The 20,635-nt window shown below is 35.9% G+C and overlaps 1 protein-coding gene across 1 annotated transcript in view; it reads left to right on the forward strand.

Annotated features, from left to right (window-relative positions):
• FREM2 (FRAS1 related extracellular matrix 2) overlaps positions 1-20,114 on the forward strand; it is a 207,239-nt gene extending 187,125 nt beyond the window's left edge. The window contains exons 18-24 of the mRNA XM_007495371.3: positions 1,241-1,345; positions 4,739-4,866; positions 5,160-5,294; positions 8,556-8,682; positions 10,668-10,855; positions 11,283-11,429; positions 11,799-20,114. Of these exons, the coding sequence (XP_007495433.2) occupies positions 1,241-1,345; positions 4,739-4,866; positions 5,160-5,294; positions 8,556-8,682; positions 10,668-10,855; positions 11,283-11,429; positions 11,799-12,314 (1,346 nt within the window). The 3' untranslated portion in view covers positions 12,315-20,114. The remainder of the gene's footprint in view (positions 1-1,240; positions 1,346-4,738; positions 4,867-5,159; positions 5,295-8,555; positions 8,683-10,667; positions 10,856-11,282; positions 11,430-11,798) is intronic.
• The last annotated feature ends 521 nt before the right edge of the window (positions 20,115-20,635 follow it).

Consider the following 20,635-nt stretch of genomic DNA (forward strand, 5'->3'; position numbering starts at 1 on the left):
TTTAAATTTTTTATTTATTTTTATGTTTAAATATTTTTCCATGTTTACACAATTATTTTTCTTTCCCTCCCCTCTTTCCTCCCCCTCTCCCAGAGCCAACACTCAATTCCACTGGGTTATACAACTGTTTATTTTTATTTCTGAAAACAAGCACACAATAGAAATATACACATACTGTGATTTAGATGATTATTACTCTAAATGCTAGAGAATGATGATGATGAGTATATCAGTCTAGGAATAAGCTTCACATGTTTTCACTTTTCCTAGGCAACGATCTTTCTATAACATGTTCAGGTTTGCAAAGAACTTTCTGGGTATTATTTCATGACCTTAGATCCATTCCCCATTCCAGAATCATGACTCAAAATCCAGAAATATGCAATTAATTAGTCCCATTAATCAGACATGGTACTGTTTACTTTCAGAAATACAGTGTTATCCTAGTTACATACCCAGCTGTGGCACAATGCCCATAACAACCTTTAGAAGAAAATCAAGGAAAAGAAAGAAGACTTGGCGGAACATTTCAAGTATAAACTCGTGGTCTTAACTGGATTATAGTTTTGTTAAGAGATGTGTAAAATGTCATGATATTATTGAAAAAAATCACCACAGATCATCCTCAATATGCTTTCCCCTCTCTTTTGTTAAAAATTTTATTGTGACTCCTCAATGTGGTTTTGTACCTCTGTTTCCCAGCACCAGTCCATCACACATCCTTCTTGTACCTAGAGCCAACACCTGTCAAATTGGCTAGATTTCCTGGAATGGTCCTATACTTTTTCTGCAAGCCTGTGAATTTTAGTAAAATCTGCAGAATGTGGGCAGCTTTAAAGCCTTGACCTACAAAACTCCCTAATTCTGACAAGTTTATCATGGTTTTCAGCTGCCAACTTCATTTCTGTAGGCTAAAGCTTAGGAAGAGCTTTCATAAGGCATAAGACTCCTAGCCGTTCTGCTTGGCTTGCAAAGTTTGCAATGACTTAATCCACTTTCACCAATTTTATTTCTTCTCATTCCTAGACATCTTCTTTTACCTCAGGGATAGGGAGGAAGCCAAATGCTATTGCTATTAACACATGCCTTTAGAATTCTGCTCCAATTTCTCTGATGAAAACACCAAGAATATTTTACTACATGGAATAATTTTTTAAAACCTAAAGTATTGTTCTTAAAAATTCCAAGTTGGATTTTTTCCCTTTATATTTTCCCCTGCTACTTGTCTCTTCTCTGGTAGGTTCCCTTTATCCAACCAGCATGCGCATCAGTGAGGAAGGACGTTTGGTGGTAAACTTTAAGACAGAAGCTCGATTCCACGGTTTGTTTGTGTTGTCCCATCCTGGTAAGATTTTGTTTTACTGTCCCTAGTATCTCCCAACAAGATAAGCTTTAGTTTCTTCTGTTTTTAATTTTTCCAGTGCATTTGACCACTGACAGAAATGCTAGTTTAAAAATGCATTATGTGGTCCATTTTCCCTAAGTGTTGTTCACTGATATCTTGGATTATATTCCTATAATTCAATTGTTCTCAAAGGTCATGCGATGGCCCATTACCCATGACAAGTTCTGTAGCATTTATCATTGCAGTATCATGAGGCTGAGCCCATCTCCCACTAATTGTATGAAATTTAAACTTTCAATTTTGTGAATATATAAGCACCCAATTTTCCTGATTCTTCCAATTTGAGGTAGTGTTGCCAACTCAAATGTGCCATGATTTCTTTTAGGCAAAAATAATACTGGACAATGAACAAAAACATTTCAGAACTTCTGATATGATCCATAATGTTTTGCTTTTATCTGGAGGTAGGGACCAGACCTATGATTTTGTTGGCACAGGAAACTCCCAAATGAGGAAACTCCTACCCATCCAAGTCAATACATTCTCTGTCTGTCTTTGGGTCACCTAGCACTCTCAGAGGTAGCTTACAGTCACCCATATATCAGAAATAGGACTTGAACACGGGTCTTCCTGTCTTTTGAGAGAACTGAAAAAAAAAAAAACTATCTGACTCTCTGATCTTTTTAAAAAACTTTATTAAAAGAAAAAAAAAACACCAGAGTTCCCTAGCTGAAATTAACTAGAGCCCCCCTCCCATTTTACCAAATTCAAAGGTACCTCCCAGGCGCAAGATTGGTCCTTATATAGACCAATCCTGTGCCCAGAAGTGGGGGCGTGGCCCTCTCCCTAGTACAGGATTGGTTTAATTCAAGACCAAACCCGTGCCAGGAAGTAGACATGCTGGGGGATGTAGTTCCCCTGGCCACGGCATTTTTTTTTTACTTGAAATAGAATGCTTTATTGAGAGAGAGAAATGGGGGCGGGGGGGGGGGGGGGGGGGAGGCACTGTCTCAAGCCATTGACCCAAGACAAATGCTCCCTTCCCCCCAGGATTTACAAAGAAAATGTGGGACATTGCCTCAAGTTCTTGATCCAAGGCAACTGCCCCCACAACATTTTGAAACACACTTTGAAGTCTGTTCTCTATTTATTATGGGAGGAAAAGGGAAGGGAATAAACACTTATCAAGTGCCTACGATGTGCTAGGCACTGTGTTAAGTGCTTTACAAATATTTAATTTGATTTTTACAACAACTCTTTAGGAGTATTGTTGTGCCATTTTATAGCAGAGGAAACTGAGGCAAACAAATGAAATGATTTGCCCAGGGTCACACATTCATTGCCTAGAGCTGGATTTGAACTCAGGTTTTCCTGACTCCAGGCTTATCTACTATGCCATCTACCTGCTGTATAAGTAGATACCTCCTTTGCTTTTATTTATTTCTTTGGAATTGTAGGGCAAGTACAAAGTTGCTATAAGTACTATTTTTATTATTAATAATTTTTCTTATATGGAAACAATGAAAAATAACCATATATTCTGTTTGTACTATTAAGCATTATAATAGTTATATCTCCTCAATACCTAACATTTGGTTCTGTATACAGTAAGTACTAATACATTTATTGAATTGACTTGAATGGAATTAAATCTTAATGAAAACTAGAGCCTAAAGAACAAAATATACAATAATTAAAATGATATGAATCAAGACATCATATTTAATGGCTGCAAAATCCAATAAATTAGATGACTAGCATGGGCTCCAAATGACTAAGATCAAAGAAGTTTCCTTTATTTTTTGAAAACTCTTATCTTCTGTCTTAGTATCAATTCTAAGACAGAAGAGCAGCAAGAGCTATGCAATTACTGTTAAGTGATGTGCCCAAGGTCACACATCTAGGAAATGTCTGAGGTCAGATTTGAATTTTTTTAATTTTTCAAAGATACCTTTTATATTTAATTCATCCAGGAACTAAAAATTATCAAAGGAATTAAGACATAATTCATTTTTAAAAAATTAATAATCAGCATGCCATTTTGCAGCATGTCCCCCCAACTTTAGGCCTGGTCCTCTATCTACTATTCTACCCAGCTGACCCAAAACTTGTTTTCTATTAAAAATAGTAATATATTTTTAGGTGGGAAGTTATATGTACTTTTAATAACAAAGGCTATACTAAATAGTTTCGCTTAATTTTTTAATGGGAAAGGAAAGCTATAAAGGGTATATTTGATTGATATACCAAAGGAAAATGTATTACAAAAAAATAGAATTATAAAAAAATGGAATTTCAATTTCTTCCTCAAGATGAAGAACTGATTATTCTATTTTATGGATACTATTTAGAAAATCATATCTGCAGTTGTATACATATATATTGTGCTGTATGTGTTCTAAACTAGGTAATCATAAAAAGAGACAACAATGCTCTCCAAATGCTGAAAGATTATTTATATAAAATAATTTTATTAAGGTTTTTCCTAAAAAATATTTAACTCCTCATTTTATTATACCAATTCTGACTATTCCAAAGAATACATGTATCTACCAGGCCTAAGTGGGATAAGAACTTCCTCCCTATTCTTTCCTTAGCCTTTTCTTTTCCTGAATTTGTGTTCTAACAACAGAAAGAATGAACTAGCCATTCAGATAATGAGGGCATCTTACTGTATCTTTAAAGAAATCAAACTACAAGAAGTAAATAACCAATCAAAATAATTTTATTGTCTTAGAGTTGACGATGCATTGAAAAACATTTACCAAACTAAAATGTTTTAAAGTTAATCTGTGACATGTCCTCATATGAGTCTTTAAATTTAAAAATAGATTCTGTACTTGAATTAGACTTGCCAAGTTATTTCAACTGTAACTGGTTATATTAAGTTCAGCTCATAGCATCTGTGAACTATAAAAGTAGACATCTCCTAACTCACTGGAAAAGAGCCCCGAAGGAGTTCCAAGTATTTCAATGACCTAACTTATAAGTAGAAGGGCCTTTATGACTTTCTAATCCAAATCCCTCCTTGAGGAATCTAAGATCTAAAGGGGTGAAAAGAGTCAGAATTCAAACTATGTCTTCTGACTTCAAACCTAATGTACTTTTCACTACATTAAATTGCTTATTAAGTATATAGTCTAGTGAAAAAAAAATTACAAAAAAGTAAAAAGATTAGGTATCTAGTCCCAATTCTGCAATATGCAACCAATTTTAACTTACACAAATTAATGTTTCTGATTTTATTTCCTCCTCTGCTACCTACTAGAGAACTGTATGCAACACAAACTATATATGTATTTTTATTTAAATACATTCATTTAGAAGTACTTTATACATAAAAGCTATTATAATATTATTGTTGATGTTGTCATTATTGATATCTTTATTTAGCATCTTCCATGAGCTCTATGATCATCTCAGCTGATCATCCTGGCTTGACTTTCTCTCTCCGCCTCATAAGGAGTGAACCAACATATAACCAACCAGTCCAGCAATGGAGCTTTGTTTCTGACTTTTCGGTAATTGATGAAGTATCAAATCTTCTTTCATTAGTTGCTGGAATTCAGGGGGTTTTAACTAGAGGTCCATAAACTTAAAAAAAAACTTTTTTGATAAATGTGTTTTAAAATAATGGTTTCCTTTTGCTATTATATATTATCTGATACATTTAAAACATGATTCTATAAAGGGGTCCACTGGCTTTGCCAGCCTTCCAGCATAGTTCATGATACTACAAAACCTAAAAACCCATCCTGTAGTCTTGCTTAGCTTTTTAGCTGAAAAACCATATTTTCCCATTTTCCCTTTATAGGTCCGGGACTATTCAGGAACCTATACAGTGAAACTGATAGCCTGTTCAACCTCTCCACATCAGGAATACAGCTTACCAGTGATTTGTAACCCCAGAGAGCCAATCACATTTGATCTGGACATCCGATTCCAGCAGGTGACTCTTAGAGAATTATTTCTTTGTTATTTTATTGAAAAGTTTTCATTATCATAGAATTCACCTTTAACCAATGTCTTTCATGTTGAGTATCTAACATTAAAACAAATAATTTTAGCATTATTTTTCAATGAAAATGATATTCATAAACAAAATTATATCCATTTGTATTTAATTTATAGTTTACATTAAATACCTTCTATGTTATAATGATAAAACTTTATTCAAATTAAGATAAGAGATTATGAAATTTTATATTATTGAATATGCATCAATCCATATCATAGACAAAGTATCCATATAGTCAGTTATATTTTCCTTGTCAGAAATGAGTTAAATATGGTACTTAGCGAGTATATAAATGACTTGGCCCAAACTCATAAGCCAAGGCCTAAAAAATAAACAGAATCTAAAAAGAAATCACTTGTGAACAAAGAAGTGTGAGAAGGGAATTTGTGTTTTCATTTAATTCATCAGGGATTTGGACTTCCCTTCCCTTTGTTTTAAATTTAAATCAATTAGCGACTTTTTTAGTCAGAAAGTTGAAACCTTTACCCATGATTGCAGGTGCAAACACACTCTCAGAGATGGAGAAACTGATCCCACAGGCACTACCCCCTGGAGTGGTGCCAGGCAAATTGAGGAACTGTGATTGGTTCCTAGGAGGTGATGTGGAAGAGCTAGTGGGTGGAGAAAACTACTTATAAGTGGGGACTGAGAAGACTAAGACTCAGATTCAGATACAGATTCTGGTTTGACACAAACTGACATTGGTGACTTTTGTTAAAGACAGATTCCAGCATGTTATAGCTAGGCAATTCTCTACCTCCTTCCTATATTTCCTTCTTTTTATTATATCTCCATTTTAATTAAATTAAATTAAATTGTTAAAGCTACTAACAGCATCATAAGTTTAATATTAATTATTACAAGTTGGTGACCACTCTTTTAACTATTACACAAGTTAGAATGACAGATAATAATTGAAACCAGGCATGACTGGTACACATAATCCACAAATGTTCATTATTTCCCCCCAAATCTTCTCTATTTCTAAATATTCCTATCACTGTTGAGGGCACTACCATTCTTCCAGTCACCCAGGCCTAAAATGTTGGTTTCATCTTCAATTCTTTCCTCTCCCTCACCCTACGAATCCAATCCACTGCTAAATCTTCCTTCAAATATAGCATATATTTCCCTCTTTCTTCACTCGTACAGTTTTCCCTTTAGTTCAGACTATTATCACTTTTCAGTTGAACTACTGCAATAGCTTGCTACTGTAATAGTCTTCTAACTGGTTTCCTTACGTCCTCTCTCCCTACTCCAGTTTATTCTCCATTAAACTTCATGGCAATTTTTCTTAAGTGAAGGTCTAACCATTTCTCCTCTAACCTCCTGTTCAGCATCTCCCTATTTCCTCCAAGATAAAGTATTAACTCTTATCCCCTTCTTACCGTTCCAGCCTTATTATACCTTACTCTCCTTCATAGGTGCTACCCCCTATCTGCAGTGTTTTACTTGGAGTTCCTCCAACAAGACACTCCAACTCTTATCTCCATGCTTTGAATGGGCTGTTTCCAATTCCGAGATGCTCTGCCCCTTAACCTCTTCCTGTTTTCCTGGTTTCCTTCATGATTCAACTTAAATATCACCTTCTGCAGGAGGCTTTATTTGGTCCCCACAGTGGCTAATACATGCCTATTTCAGATTGCATTCACATATTCTGTACCTATGGAGTAGTGTCTAAACATTTATGTGCTGTCTATTCCATTAGAAGGTAAGTTCCTTGAGAACTGAGACGACTTTTTTATTTTTATTTTTTACCTTTTTTGTGTACTTCCAATACTTAGCACAGTGCTTGTCACATCCTAAGCAATTAATAAACACTTGTTGCTTTATTTTTGCCTGTGGTGCCAGTATGAGGAATCTGTTAGGAAATTCCCAGGCATACTTCATAGAATTTTGAGCTGGAGGGATCCTTAGAAATCATCTAGTCTCTGATTTTGCAGGTAAGGAAAGCAAAACTCAAAGATGTAATAGGATTTACTCAGTGCTAGATAGTAGTAAAACAGGAACTCAAATCCAGGATCTTTGGCTCAGAATTCAGTTTTTCTTTTCCATTTATCATGTGGTCCTTGCTTCTTAATCCATAGGATGCTCCTAGTAGCAGTTCCTTAAAATAAACTTGAGAGCACTACAGAAAACAATGACATCTTAATGGCTAGGTCTCTCTCTTGAACTGGACTCAGTAGAATTTTCTAGGTAGAAACTGCAACTTTGAGGATAACTCCTTGAAGTAATACTTATATGTCTCTACTTTGCTTTTGTCTTGATGTTTAAGAACTTAAAATCACACTTTGATACTGGTCCAAGATATGTAACATTGCTCCGCATAAAAGATTTAGAGGTGAATAGGGTTCAATGAGTAATATTGAGTGTTAGCTAATAATCAGTTAACCACATACATTCCATAAGACAAACAAGTGGAAAAGATCTTTTTGCCTTTTTTTTTTTAACCTCAAAGACAGCTTGATCTGTCAAATATTTTCCTGAGTCTTATACATAGGAGGTAAGGGGCAAGTTGATATAGTGGATAGAGTCTACACCTGATAGTTTTGAAAGTCTGGGTTCAAATTCCACAAATATGTCATTGAGCTTCTCTGAACTCCTTGAAGACTCATCCTCTAAGAAATGAATCCCTGTTTACTTTTCTTAAGCAAAAGAACAAAGTAAGCATAGATTTCTCTCAGCATTTTCTTAGGTCATCTTTTAAGACATACTCCATGATTCCCAAGGTAAAAGTGGCCCATGGGAGTTCCACAGATTCTGTGAACCCCCCCCAGGCCAATATATAGGACAGTTGTTATCCACTCACCCCAAGTACCTACAGTTAAGTTTCCCAGGAATCCACTTGGTGGAAAATTGATTCAAGCAGGACCAAGTCTCTTTTCCAGTATCATGACCCTCAATAAATGGCTTATGGTCCATGCCAGTGTCCTCCACCAATGAAATCGCTTTGTTTTATTGATCAACTAGGTCCAAAATGGCCAGACAGAATCACAGCTCCTGGCATAATTTGAACATAGTAAATCAACAGGTAAATGACTGACACTAGATAACTATCATGGCGTCTACAACATATAGACAATTCTGAAAGGTGCATTCTCCTGGGCAGAAGAGAAAACAACAGTGTTTTATTTTGACATCTTCCCAATGCTCACAGGGAACATGTTAAAGGCTCTTTGTAACTGGTTTTAGGTCAGTGACCCTGTGGCAGCTGAATTTAGCTTGAACACACAGATGTTCCTCCTCTCCAAGAAGAGTCTCTGGTTGTCTGATGGATCAATGGGATTTGGGCAGGAGAGTGATGTTGCATTTACAGAAGGTATGTTTGCATGGAGAAAGGGGCCTGGTCCAACTTCTAGTCAAGTATATCTATGATACTATTATTTTTGCTGTTATTTTTATATAGAATAAACCATGTTTCTATTTTTTAAATATTTGTAAAAATCCATTTTCATATGGCCATTGGATTTGGGCATTTATTACTGGCTAACTGCTAGATGTGGGGAAAGTACTCTTACCTGAATGATCTTTAATAAACACTTGTATATAGTTTCATTTTAATTTTAATTTCCATAAGAATTATAGGCATTTGATGTATATACATAAGCACAAGAGAAAATAAGAAAGATGAGTATATAAGATGAAACAAAAAATCCATAACTATAAATTACTGTATTTATGATTATGACATCTATTTTTTGCCAATTAAACTAATTCTAAAAGATATGCATAGCTTCTTTGACATAGTAGCATACACATCAAACTTGCTTTCATGGTCTTCTTTTTTCCATGTCTAAAATATGGATATAGTTTTGGTAGCAACATGAGAAGTAATGTGATATAATAGCTAGAGCTGTGCAAACCTTGGGTATCTGGAGACTTGGAGTCAAATCTCCTGCTCAGTATATGCTGGCTTTGGAACTTTGGGCAAATTATTTAACGTCTCACCATTACAAATAATGAAGTTACTGTCAAACCTATTCCACTACTCCATTTTTCTATTTTTCACCCATTATCAGATAGTTTTGATAATTTCTGCTTTATCATGTAAGTGTGATGTCAGAATCCTTCCATCTTCTTTTTCAGGATTCCCTTCATATTTTGTTCTTAATTTTGTATGCCAAAATGTATAGTGTGGAGGGTAGGGAGTTTGTCTTGGAGTCAGGAAGACCAGGATTCCAGTTCTTCCTCTGATACATACCAGTCATAAGACCCTAAGCAAATTATTTAAGCTTTCAAGACTCCAAGGAACTCCCAAGAATTATAAATTGCAGAGCTGATTGTCTTGAGAGAGGTAGTTCCTCACCTAGATCTTACTATATTTTTCTAGTAATAAAATAAAGTTTTTGTGTGTGTATGTGTGTGTAGATATCTGTGTGATAGAAATCTGCATGATTGGTACTTTAATCACTATAGCACTGAATATACAGATTAATTTGGAAAATATGTATTGAATAGCTCTACATAATTTTCATTTGTTATTTGTACAAAAATTGTTTTATAGTTGACTTTATATGTCTAACATTCATCATGGCATCATGGTCTAGTAAATAAAGTGCTAGGCTTGGAGCCAGGAAGTTCTGAGTTCAATTTCCACATCCAAGACTTTAAAATATATATAGATACTTTTGAATAGATACTTTAAAAGTTACTTTTTAACTACCTAATTCAATTAATTTCCTATGACTTCCTGCTAACAATCAGAAGACCTTTACTACATTTGTGTATCGTGTCTTGGTTGCTTAATTCCCAACTAAGTCAAATATTTTTCATTATTTTAAATGTTATTTCTCTGTATCTTTGATCTTTTGAAATATTTATTATGGGTTTTGACTGGAACTTTTTCCTTTTTTATGTCATCTTAAACTAGCAGGTACTTTAGAAATAGCTTTAGGTTTTGCCATCAGGCTGTTTTTTAAGTTAAAAAATAACTGATTGACCTTTTAAGCAACCCTTTATTTTTTAAGTATTAACTTAAGAATGTTCTTGTCCATTTAAACTTTTTATATAAAATGAACTACATTATAATTGAATGCTTCAAATAGCAAATGATAGTCCAAGCTTTGTACAACTTTGTACATAACATAATCTAGTATTAATCACATTGAAAGAACTACAATTGGCCTTTGGGGATGAACATGAAACAGAGCAGGTTTTTCTATAAAATTCTTGAAATACACCAAACCTTCAAGACAACCATAAAGGGGCCTTCTGCACACCTAAAATCAGGCCAGAGACTGGTTTGTGCTAAGAAAATTTCTCTCCCAGAGGCTTAACAAAAATATTATATCCCACTTTTTCCAGGTGATATCATTTATGGTCGAGTAATGGTGGATCCTGTACAGAACCTGGGGGATTCCTTCTACTGCAGCATTGAGAAGGTGTTCCTGTGTACTGGAGCTGATGGATACGTACCTAAATATAGTCCAAGTAATGCTGAATATGGCTGCTTAGCAGATTCCCCTTCTCTACTGTATAGATTTAAAATTGTGGTAAGTCCCATTGTTTAAGGCAATGAGTGGGTTTCCAGTTAGTAGGGTTCTTTCTTACTAAAATCACCTGGTCTTCTTAGAGCTTAGTGACATTGAAGAAAAGTTGTTTTGGGAGGGAGGGAGAGAAGGAAGGAAGGAAGGAAGGAAGGAAGGAAGGAAGGAAGGAAGGAAGGAAGGAAGGAAGGAAGGAAGGAAGGAAGGAAGGAAGGAAGGAAGGAAGGAAGGAAGGAAGGAAGGAAGGAAGGAAGGAAGGAAGGAAGGAAGGAAGGAAGGAAGGAAGGAAGGAAGGAAGGAAGGAAGGAAGGAAGGAAGGAAGGAAGGAAGGAAGGAAGGAAGGAAGGAAGGAAGGAAGGAAGGAAGGAAAAAAAGAGCACTCTTTACTTACATTTGTTATCTTCAGCCAGTAATCATTTCCTTTATCATTCAGGACAAAGCTCAACCAGAGACCCAAGCCACTAGCTTTGGCAATGTTCGGTTCAATGCTAAACTTGCTGCAGATGATCCTGAAGCAGTTCTCTTAGTTAAGCAGCCTGGATCGGATGGATTTAAAGTTGACTCAACACCACTCTTTCAGGTGAATAATGAGTAGTCTTTAGGATTCAGGGATCCTGGGTGTGTCATTCTACTTGAGAGAGAGTCGCAGGCAACTCTCTAAAACTGTATGTTGCACTGGCAGAGGAAGATTCTTCGCTGGGAATTCCTTCTATCAGTGAAATTACAGGTCCAACTTTTATCCCTGTCCATAATGCCTGGAACACAGTAGGCACTTAATAAATGCTCGTTGATTGATTGATGAATAAGCACTCAAATATTTGTTGAATGAATACAACAAATTAAGCATAATTAGCATTCTGAAAAGTCATCCTCTGTTGACTTCCTAGATCAAAACTGACCAAATACCTTTTGATGGATAACAAATACTTTCGTTTTGTGTGTTTTCCAGGTGTCCCTGGGCAGGGAATGGTACATCCATACCATCTATACAGTCAGATCGAAAGAGAATACAAACCGAGGTATTGGCAAACGGAGTGCGGAATACCAGTACCACTCTCTGTCAAGTCCTGGGATACTTGGGACGTCTACACGGAGCAAAAAGAAAAGAGAAGCCAGAGACGCTCCCCTGCTAGCCAACGAAATCGGGGCAGAAAACAACAGAGGAACAAACATCCAGCACATCGCCCTGGACCGCACCAGTAAGAGGCAGATCCCCCAAAGGGAAGTTCCTCTGGACGGAGTTCTTCCTAGGGAGCTTAACAACAGCAACCCGGAAGTAAACCTCATCACCGTTATCACAGGTGTGGCTGCAGGTCTGCTCACCATCTGTTTAATTGCAATCAGTGTACTGCTGCTAAAGAGGAAGCAGAGCTCCAAAAAGAAGGAAGCGTCGGCGGGGGGCTCGGGCAGCAGTGAACCCATGATGCCCCAGCACAGATACGCTTGCGACAGCTCCGAGGTGTGATCCCCGCGTCTGGAACTGAGCCTCAGAAAGGAACCCCACGCACAGCTTCTGGTAAGCACTTCTGGAGGCTCCAGGTACACTCACGGACTCTGATCGGAACCCTTTCTTCTCCTTCTCCAGTCACAAGAACACTTCAGACCAGCCTCTCGTTCTGCCCGAACCGGCCTCATTCACGCCGTCATAGCAATGCAGACGCTGTCAGGGGGACAGCCCTGAGAGGGAACCACATTTCACTGTAGCCATTTCCCACGATGGAGAAGAAACTTTCCAAAGGTGCTAGTAGATCTTAGGAACGGTAGAAGAGGAAGCCTCTTCTTTCTTGTGTATGAACTTCAAAGGTGCCATTTTCATGTTGTCCTTCAGGATATATGGTTTCTTACTAGAAACTTCATCATCATTAGTCTGGCAGAATGGGAAGCACATCATTGAACACGACAAGTTTTCCAAGAGGTGAAGACAGCAGAGAACCATGACTAGGGCTATATCTTAATCCACAAGTTTGGGGTTTCTTAAAATACACGGGAGAAGGAGAGAGAGAAGAGGTCCCTCAGTAGTATTTGATCTGATTCTCATCTTTCGCACCCCACCGTGGTTTTTGTTTTTGTTGTTATTTTGGGGGGTGCTTAATTTAAGTGTTATTAAACCAAAGAATATGGTCTGTCTAGAAGAGAGCACATTTTTTATGGAAATGGGACATCTCTGTCCTGATATATAAAGGGTTATAGAACTACTAGAGAGTAAATTATACTTGTTGACAGCACCAACTGATATGGGGAAGGACATGGGCCACCTAGAGATGATATAGCATTAAATCCAAACACAAGACAAGGTTCTGAAAGAACTGAGCCTAGAAAACATCCGCAATTCCAAGTCCTTTGTTTTCTAGTTAGTTAAGACCTTTTAGAAAATGGGTGTGAAGGAGGAGCACCTATTTCATTGGAGGAAGTTGTACTGATTGGTAGAGTAGTGCTGTCTCTAGAAAGTACTAGAGAGAAGGACAGCTTCCTGTCTCCTGGGATGAGACCAGTCCTTAGTCAGTGTGTCCAGGCAACAGGGTCATACTTGAATGTATGAGGGTCAAATGAATGATGACAAATGATAGGGATGTTCTCATTAGAAACTGATCCAGAAGCAGAGAAAGCCCTATAGTTGTCATACTAAAAAGACCCCACAAGTTACTCAGCTTCAAAGATCTGAGAAAAAGTCATCCTTAATCCAGAAAATCCTCCCTGCAAACTCCATGCTTGAGAATTAGCCCCAGTGTTCTAGTGTAATTATACATATATTTATACATCTATACACATATACATATTTCTAGACATATAAAAATGTATGTTTTATATATATATACACAGAGAAATGCACACACACACATATACAAACCTAGTAAAAGAGTCACTCTCTGTGACTAGGTACACCCTAAACTTTCTGATTTGGGAAAACAAATATCTACAGTGGGTTATCTAGTGTGGGTTTCCCTTCCCTTAGGCAGCTTGGCAACTTAGCACTATAGAAATCTCTGAGAAAGAATAGAGGAGGTCAATTTCTTCACTTGATAAGTGAGTTTATTAGAATTTAATGGCAGTTCCAAGGCACGCAAGCAACATCTCTTACCAAACAGATCCAGAGAGTGCCCTGAATCCCAGGATTTCCCCAACAAAAGTCAGTGGTGAGACATCTGGAAGCATTCACCAGTCTTGCACAGCCAGTGTTGTGGCAAATGTTATGTGCTCTTTGGCTACCTCATAGTTTATGTATGAATTGAACATTAGCTCTGTTGCTACAAACAGTCTATGGACTATATGCTATTTAATGTTTTGGCAAATTAATATAGAGCATAGAATCTCACCTAATCTTGTGTTAGATCATCAACAGAATGATGGCACACAGACCAAACCTCACTTCAGAGCTCCCTTTGAGGACTGAGCCACCAGACTGTCTTATAGTTGTGACCATTATAACAATATCCTTCTGAGAGTTTCAATAATCAATACCTTTACAAACCTACCTTACATCAAATTCCATCCTATAATGAAGAATGTTTTAGTGATGCTTTTGTTAGATCATTCGTGGAAGGTAGAACCCGAGAAATAATAATTTTTCCTATTAAAGAACTAGAAATCTGTGTTTCCCTTTTATTTTTATTTTTCCTTCTCCTAGAAAAATACTGTTTCATTTTGGCCTGAGGAGGAAAGAGTGAGTGTTTGAAAACAGTTAAAATTGTGCAAACTTTCATAAATCTATAGGACTTAAAAGGAAGGAAATACAGAATTTTCTAATGAAATCTGTATTTATTTACTATGGTATATAAAGTATTTTCACCTATATCTATAGATTGTGCTCTCCAACAACAACAACAACAAAAAAGGTAATTCCTTGAAATAACGTATTTGATAGTAAGATTGATGGACCTCACACAGGTTTTTTTTAAAAACTGATAAATTTTTTAATTTTTCATTTTTTCATTTCAAACACATTGTGATTTTGTCATAAATTCACAGCTTTGGGAGTATAAGGAGGGGAGAAACTTCCTTGTTAGCCAGAATAGAAATGGAGCCAACTCCCTAGGCAATCAAAAGCTGCTGTTTTGCCCTGGATAAAAATGGCATTCTACTGAAATTTTATAGTATTACAAACAACATTACTGATCTTTGTAAAGCTTATAACTGTGCTAAGAATTCACTGATGAATATTTTCTGTTAATTTTCACATTAAATGAGAGTTACATTTGCTTAGGCTCAGTCAGTCCAAATTTACTGAGTTTGACCTACTGGTCACTCAGAAGAATCATAAAGAAAACAGATGGCATTGCTCCTTCCCTTTACAACTCACATCCTACTCTCAAGAGTTACTTGAACCAAGAGTCAGATCAGTGTGATGCAGTGTGGACCTGAGTTCAGATTCTTACTTTCTCATTTCTCCTCACATTGGTGTGACCTTGGGCAAGTCAGTAAAGTCTCCCATTCCTCATCTATAAAATGAGGCAAAGGGTGGCTCTACACCTCTAAGGTAACTTCCAGCTCTAAATCTGTGATCCTCTGATCTCTAAGGTCCCTTGGAACTCTAACTAAAATGATGTAGGCCTAAAGCAAAAGGAAGGTATTAATATTTTAAGAAACTGTGATTTCATAAGTCCCAGCTATTTTTCCTAATAGATGGTAAGTTCCTTGGGGGTGGAGACTGTCTTCTGTCTTTTTCTGTATCCCCACTGCTTAACACTGTACTTAGTACATAAGAGGCAATTAATAAATCTTCACAGACTGACTGCTTCTGTTAGAGATGTGATTTGAGACTAGGTCTTCCTGATTAGCCTCTACATTCTGCACTCTATCCATTATACTACCTTGTCTCTTGAGTGCTAATATTTGTCATTAAAAAAACCCATAGGCTATTTGCCATTTTCACCACAATCTGTATTTGTAAAGTGTAAATGAATTTCTCATAACTATAAAGCAGATTGTAACAATACAGATTTGAATTCTTACTCAATTTTTAACCCCGTTTTATTAAAAGAATGGAGTATATTATTTAATTTCAGTAGATCTTAGGTAATATCATCTATATATGTTTCCTAAAGTCCACATCCTAACAAGTTTCTACTCTCTAAGAATTTAAATATTATTGATACAAATTAAAACTAAATTTTTAAAAATTCAACAAATACTTATTAAGTGCCTTCTACATTCAATTCCTTCTGCTAGTCTCTGTAACCTATTGTTGTCTTAAATATTATTATTATTATAATAGCTTGTTATTATAAGGCAGCTGTATCTTGGACTTCACCCAATGGTGTTTAGTGAAAGAAGTACCCAGAGGGCCTCATTATTGCTTACAATTCTGTGGCACAAAATGGACTCTAGGTGGCAGGGTTAAAAGAGAGGTAGAGTCTCATTTTTTACAAAGGTATCTTTCCTCTCAACCCCATGCTGGTGCCCAGTAAGTATTAAATGATCATACTAAAGTAAATATTATTCAAGTAATTATTATGCCTTTTGAATAGATGGGACTTTTGTTTTCAAAACATATAATTAAATTTCTGTTATATTTTTAAAGAAGCCAGTTTAGCATATGCTTGAGCCAGTTACATGGTCCAGATACAAAATCTCTTTTGTTTGTAAAAGTATAAGTATCCATCAATCTCAATATTTTCTTATTTTTGTTTTAATTGCAATAAAAAGTAAATTCTACTTGGAATGAAACTTCAGTCGGCACTGATAAGAGAGAAATAACTAAAATTTATGTTTACATAACAGGAAGATCTCAAAATGCTTTGATTGTAGTATCCCTTTGAAGTCTATAAAGTAAGCATTATTATTCCCATTGTACAGATGAGAAAAATGAGGCTTGAAGAATCCAAGTGACGGGCCATGGTCAGAAACCAGAATTCAAATGTATGTCACCTGATTCCAAGTTCAGTACTCTTTCTACTATAACATGGTTCCTCTCGTAGAAATCAAAAAGTGAACATTATAATTAATTATAACTACTTGCATTTCTATAACTCTTTGAAGTTTACAAAATTCTTCACTCAGAAATAGCTGATTAACTTATCCACAAGAAAGGTCCCAGTGTTCAAATGGGGAAGGACCCTAAAGCAACCAGTTTGTCCAGTTTGCTGATCTTCATTCAAATAAGCATGTCATTTGTCAGGAATGTAGAAATACCAGTTCTTCTTTTTGAGCATTCTGGAAACAGCCCCAAAGAAGTGAGGGCAACCAAATATTTTATCTCTAGTATGATATGGTTCCAGTTATACAGATCTGAACAAAGTGGTCTCCAAAGGACAAGAATTACCTTAAAAGGTCATTTCAATGAATCTGATTTGATGTCTCCAAAATATTTTTGTCATTTCCCACTGGTTATTATTTCACACTTTTAGTTCACATGAGGCAGTTGTCATTTACTTTTACAGTCTGATCTCTGCAGCTACCTTGAGAAGTCATTTAAAACTTTTTCTTATTATGGACAGAGAAGGTGATTGCCATGAGATGGCATCATGGGAAACTGAGAAAGGGTATCCTATTTGGAGGTAGAGGAAGTAGGTTTAAATTGTGACTCTTCTCACTTCCTACTATACCTGTGTGACTTTGGGTTCGTCATGACCTCTCTGTGTCTCAGTTTCTTCATCCTTAAAATGAAGGTCTTGAAATATCTGACCTCTGAAGTCCATTCCAGCTCTAAATCTATGATCTTGAAATTTTCCCAGCAAAACAGTGATTAGGATGGGACTGAAATTCTTTGTCCTTGTATTATCACTCTGTTTTAGAATTTCCCAATACACATGTTCTCTTTGACATGAAATGGTCAACACAAAGCTTTTTTTATAAAACAAAAAACAAATCTCAGATGATAGCAAGCAACTGGCTTAAATCAATTCATTCCTTAACACATTTCATTTTTTAAATTTCCTTTGAAATAATGCTAAAATCACATGATAATAACAATGAACCAAAGAAGAAAAATGCTTGCCTCCACATAGTAGGTATTAAGTACTTGTAGACAGATTCATTGGTTGATTCATAAAATCAAAGAAACATAGGTTAAGGCTTTCATTTCTCAGTGATTCTTGACTCTTTAAAAATTAATAAATCGCTCTAGGGTTCTACCAGTTCTTTTGATTTCATTGAATTATAGCCAGTTTCAAAAGTGAAATGCAAATTATATTTCAGAACAGAAATGGTATTGTGGGCATTTAAAATATAGATGATTAGCCCTCATCCTGAACTAAAGCTAATTAAGCAAAACAACTCAGAAAGCAAGTTGTTGTTTTTTTTTTCCAATTGGTTTGCATCAGGATGTATCTTAAGGTATGTCTCATTAAAATGTGTCTAGAACCTGAAACCTCCTTTTGCTTTTGTCTAAGTGCCTTGGTTTTTGTTTTGGGGTCCCCCCCATTTTCCCTTAAAATGTTCAATTTTGCAGGAAACCCTGTCAAAGTTAAGGCATCTCCAGCAGGGAAATCCTGCTGTGATTCCAATAATTCAGATTCCGCTTCATTTCTAATTAAGGAAGCTTGGTTCTCATTACTGTTCTTCTTCCCCTTTGGGTGCTATTACCAGTGCTCCTAGATCAGAGCTCTATTCATCTGAGAGATGGCATAAGTCAGGATAGCACCTGTCTACGGGGTGTCTCTTTTGTGTGGAGTCCTGCAACACTTTTAAATGAAGAAACAGAAAACAGATACCATTTGGAAACAAAATCAAGTATTTTCATGGCCATATTTTCCCAGTTAATTTTTTATCACTTTTTGATAGCTTTTTAACAATAACAATAGGCAGAAAAGATCAAGGTCATACAATTGGAAATGATATGCGGTATTTTCTAATATTGTGCAAACTTATTTTAGTTTTAAGTGGGATAAAGCCTGCAAATAAAGCCCAGTCATAATGAAAATAAAGGCAATGTATTGTATTGATTAAGTTGGCCTTAGTGCTAAGAAGACCTGGGTTTGAATACTGCCTCTAACATGTTCTAGCTGTGACCATAGACAAATAAACCTCAGCATTTTAAGACTAAATTACAGAGGAATTAAATGGAGGAGGTGGTTTTCTCCCCTAATATTCTCCATATAGACCCAATCACAGATCTGAACCAAAATGCTAAAAAAGAATGAAAAGCTATATCTGGTGCATTTTTCAAACATGATCAATTTTAACCTTATACCTCTATCCCCCCTCTCCCCCTGCCCTTTTTAAATAATCTCACTGAATCTGGTGCTAACTGGCTAAAGAAGCCAGTTTCTATTGTATACTGAACTGCCAAATGTAGGTAAAAAAGTAGATTTGTGTTATGTGATGTGTCTTCTGGTATAAATATTTTATAGCAAAACACAAGCTCTACTTAAAAGACAGAGATGAGAAGGAAAATAAACCAACATAGAAAAAGAGAATAATAAGTGAATGAACAAAAGGGCATCCTTGAAGTAAAAAGGAAATCCCTGGTTGCAAAAAAAAAAGCAATATTGGCCATAAAGCTCCTGATAAAGTTAAGCATTTTAAGATTATTAAGCATATTAACCACCTCTGGATTGAGAGAAAATAGATTTAAGGTGAAGAATGAGATATATATTTCTGTACATGGTCAACATAGGGGTTTTATTTGCCTGATTATGCATATTTATTACAATCATTTTCTTTTTCTTTCTTTGTCACGGATGGAATATAAGTCAGAAGCAGAGAAAATATTTTTGTTAATTGAAATATAAAAAATTAAATAAAATAGCAGAGATTTATACTTCTCCATTGTGGCTTCAGGATTTTGAAGTCTTCAACAAAGTATTTCAGGCCAGTTTTCCTATTAAATAACTTTGTCTTTCCTCTGAACAAGGAGCTATATGTGTAGTGATTTTATTAAATGTCTCCTTCCTCCCTAAAGTGACCTTCACATATCTGATCAATCGCTATTTGTCTAGTCACACCTTAAGATTATATATCTGTAATGAATGTATTTGCAAAGTTTTGTAGCCCATGTAATTTACCCATCAAACTGTTTATAATACCAGCAATGTGTAGATATTTCACTCCTGTTGTTAGCTACAAATGCTAATTTTTTTTTTTACAACTGTATTTTTCTTACTGTTTTACACACAAATTATTTGGAACTGTTTCGTCTCAAGTCCATGTCTACAATAACTTGCTTTTTTGTTGAAAAAATGCAGCTCCTTTTTTTCTGGGTACATCTCTGCATAGCAGTACTAACAACAGACAGGAATGGTACAATATCTTAGTGCTTGCTGTCACTTGTTATTTAGACCAAAAGCACAAAATTACTATGGTCTACAATAAACCTCATTTGTTTTTATATTGGTTTCATTTCTTTTCAGTTTTAAGTGTTTGGAAATCTGTACTTAAACTATTAGCAAGATGGTTATAAGAGATGGGGATTTTGTTATCTACTGAAAACTGGATGCTTAAACACTCAATGCCTTCATTTTCCCCAATGCAAAAACTCAAATTAATTGTTTACTCAGTAAAAACAAAATAAATCAATGAGCAGCTATGTTTGTTGAGAATCTAATATGTGTAAGCACTTCTGTAAGTGCTATGGTCTCTGCATTAAAGAGGCTAACAAGCTATTTGGGGAAATATGAACAAAATATATGAAAAGTAAAATAACAATATATTTGGTAAGTAATAGACAAGCCCTAACTTACGTGTGGCCAACTTATCTACACAGACATACGGAACAACTGAAAGTCCAGCTGCCAAACACACTCCTCTCCCCATGACAGTTCTTAGAGATGTTCCTCTCCACTCTCATTGTGAAAACCTCATTATATTTTCCAAGACTACTGCTTCACTGTTCCAAACCAGATCAGCTCA

The sequence above is a fragment of the Monodelphis domestica genome, chromosome 4 (genome assembly GCF_027887165.1).
Source record: "Monodelphis domestica isolate mMonDom1 chromosome 4, mMonDom1.pri, whole genome shotgun sequence".
Classification (NCBI taxonomy): domain Eukaryota; kingdom Metazoa; phylum Chordata; class Mammalia; order Didelphimorphia; family Didelphidae; genus Monodelphis; species Monodelphis domestica.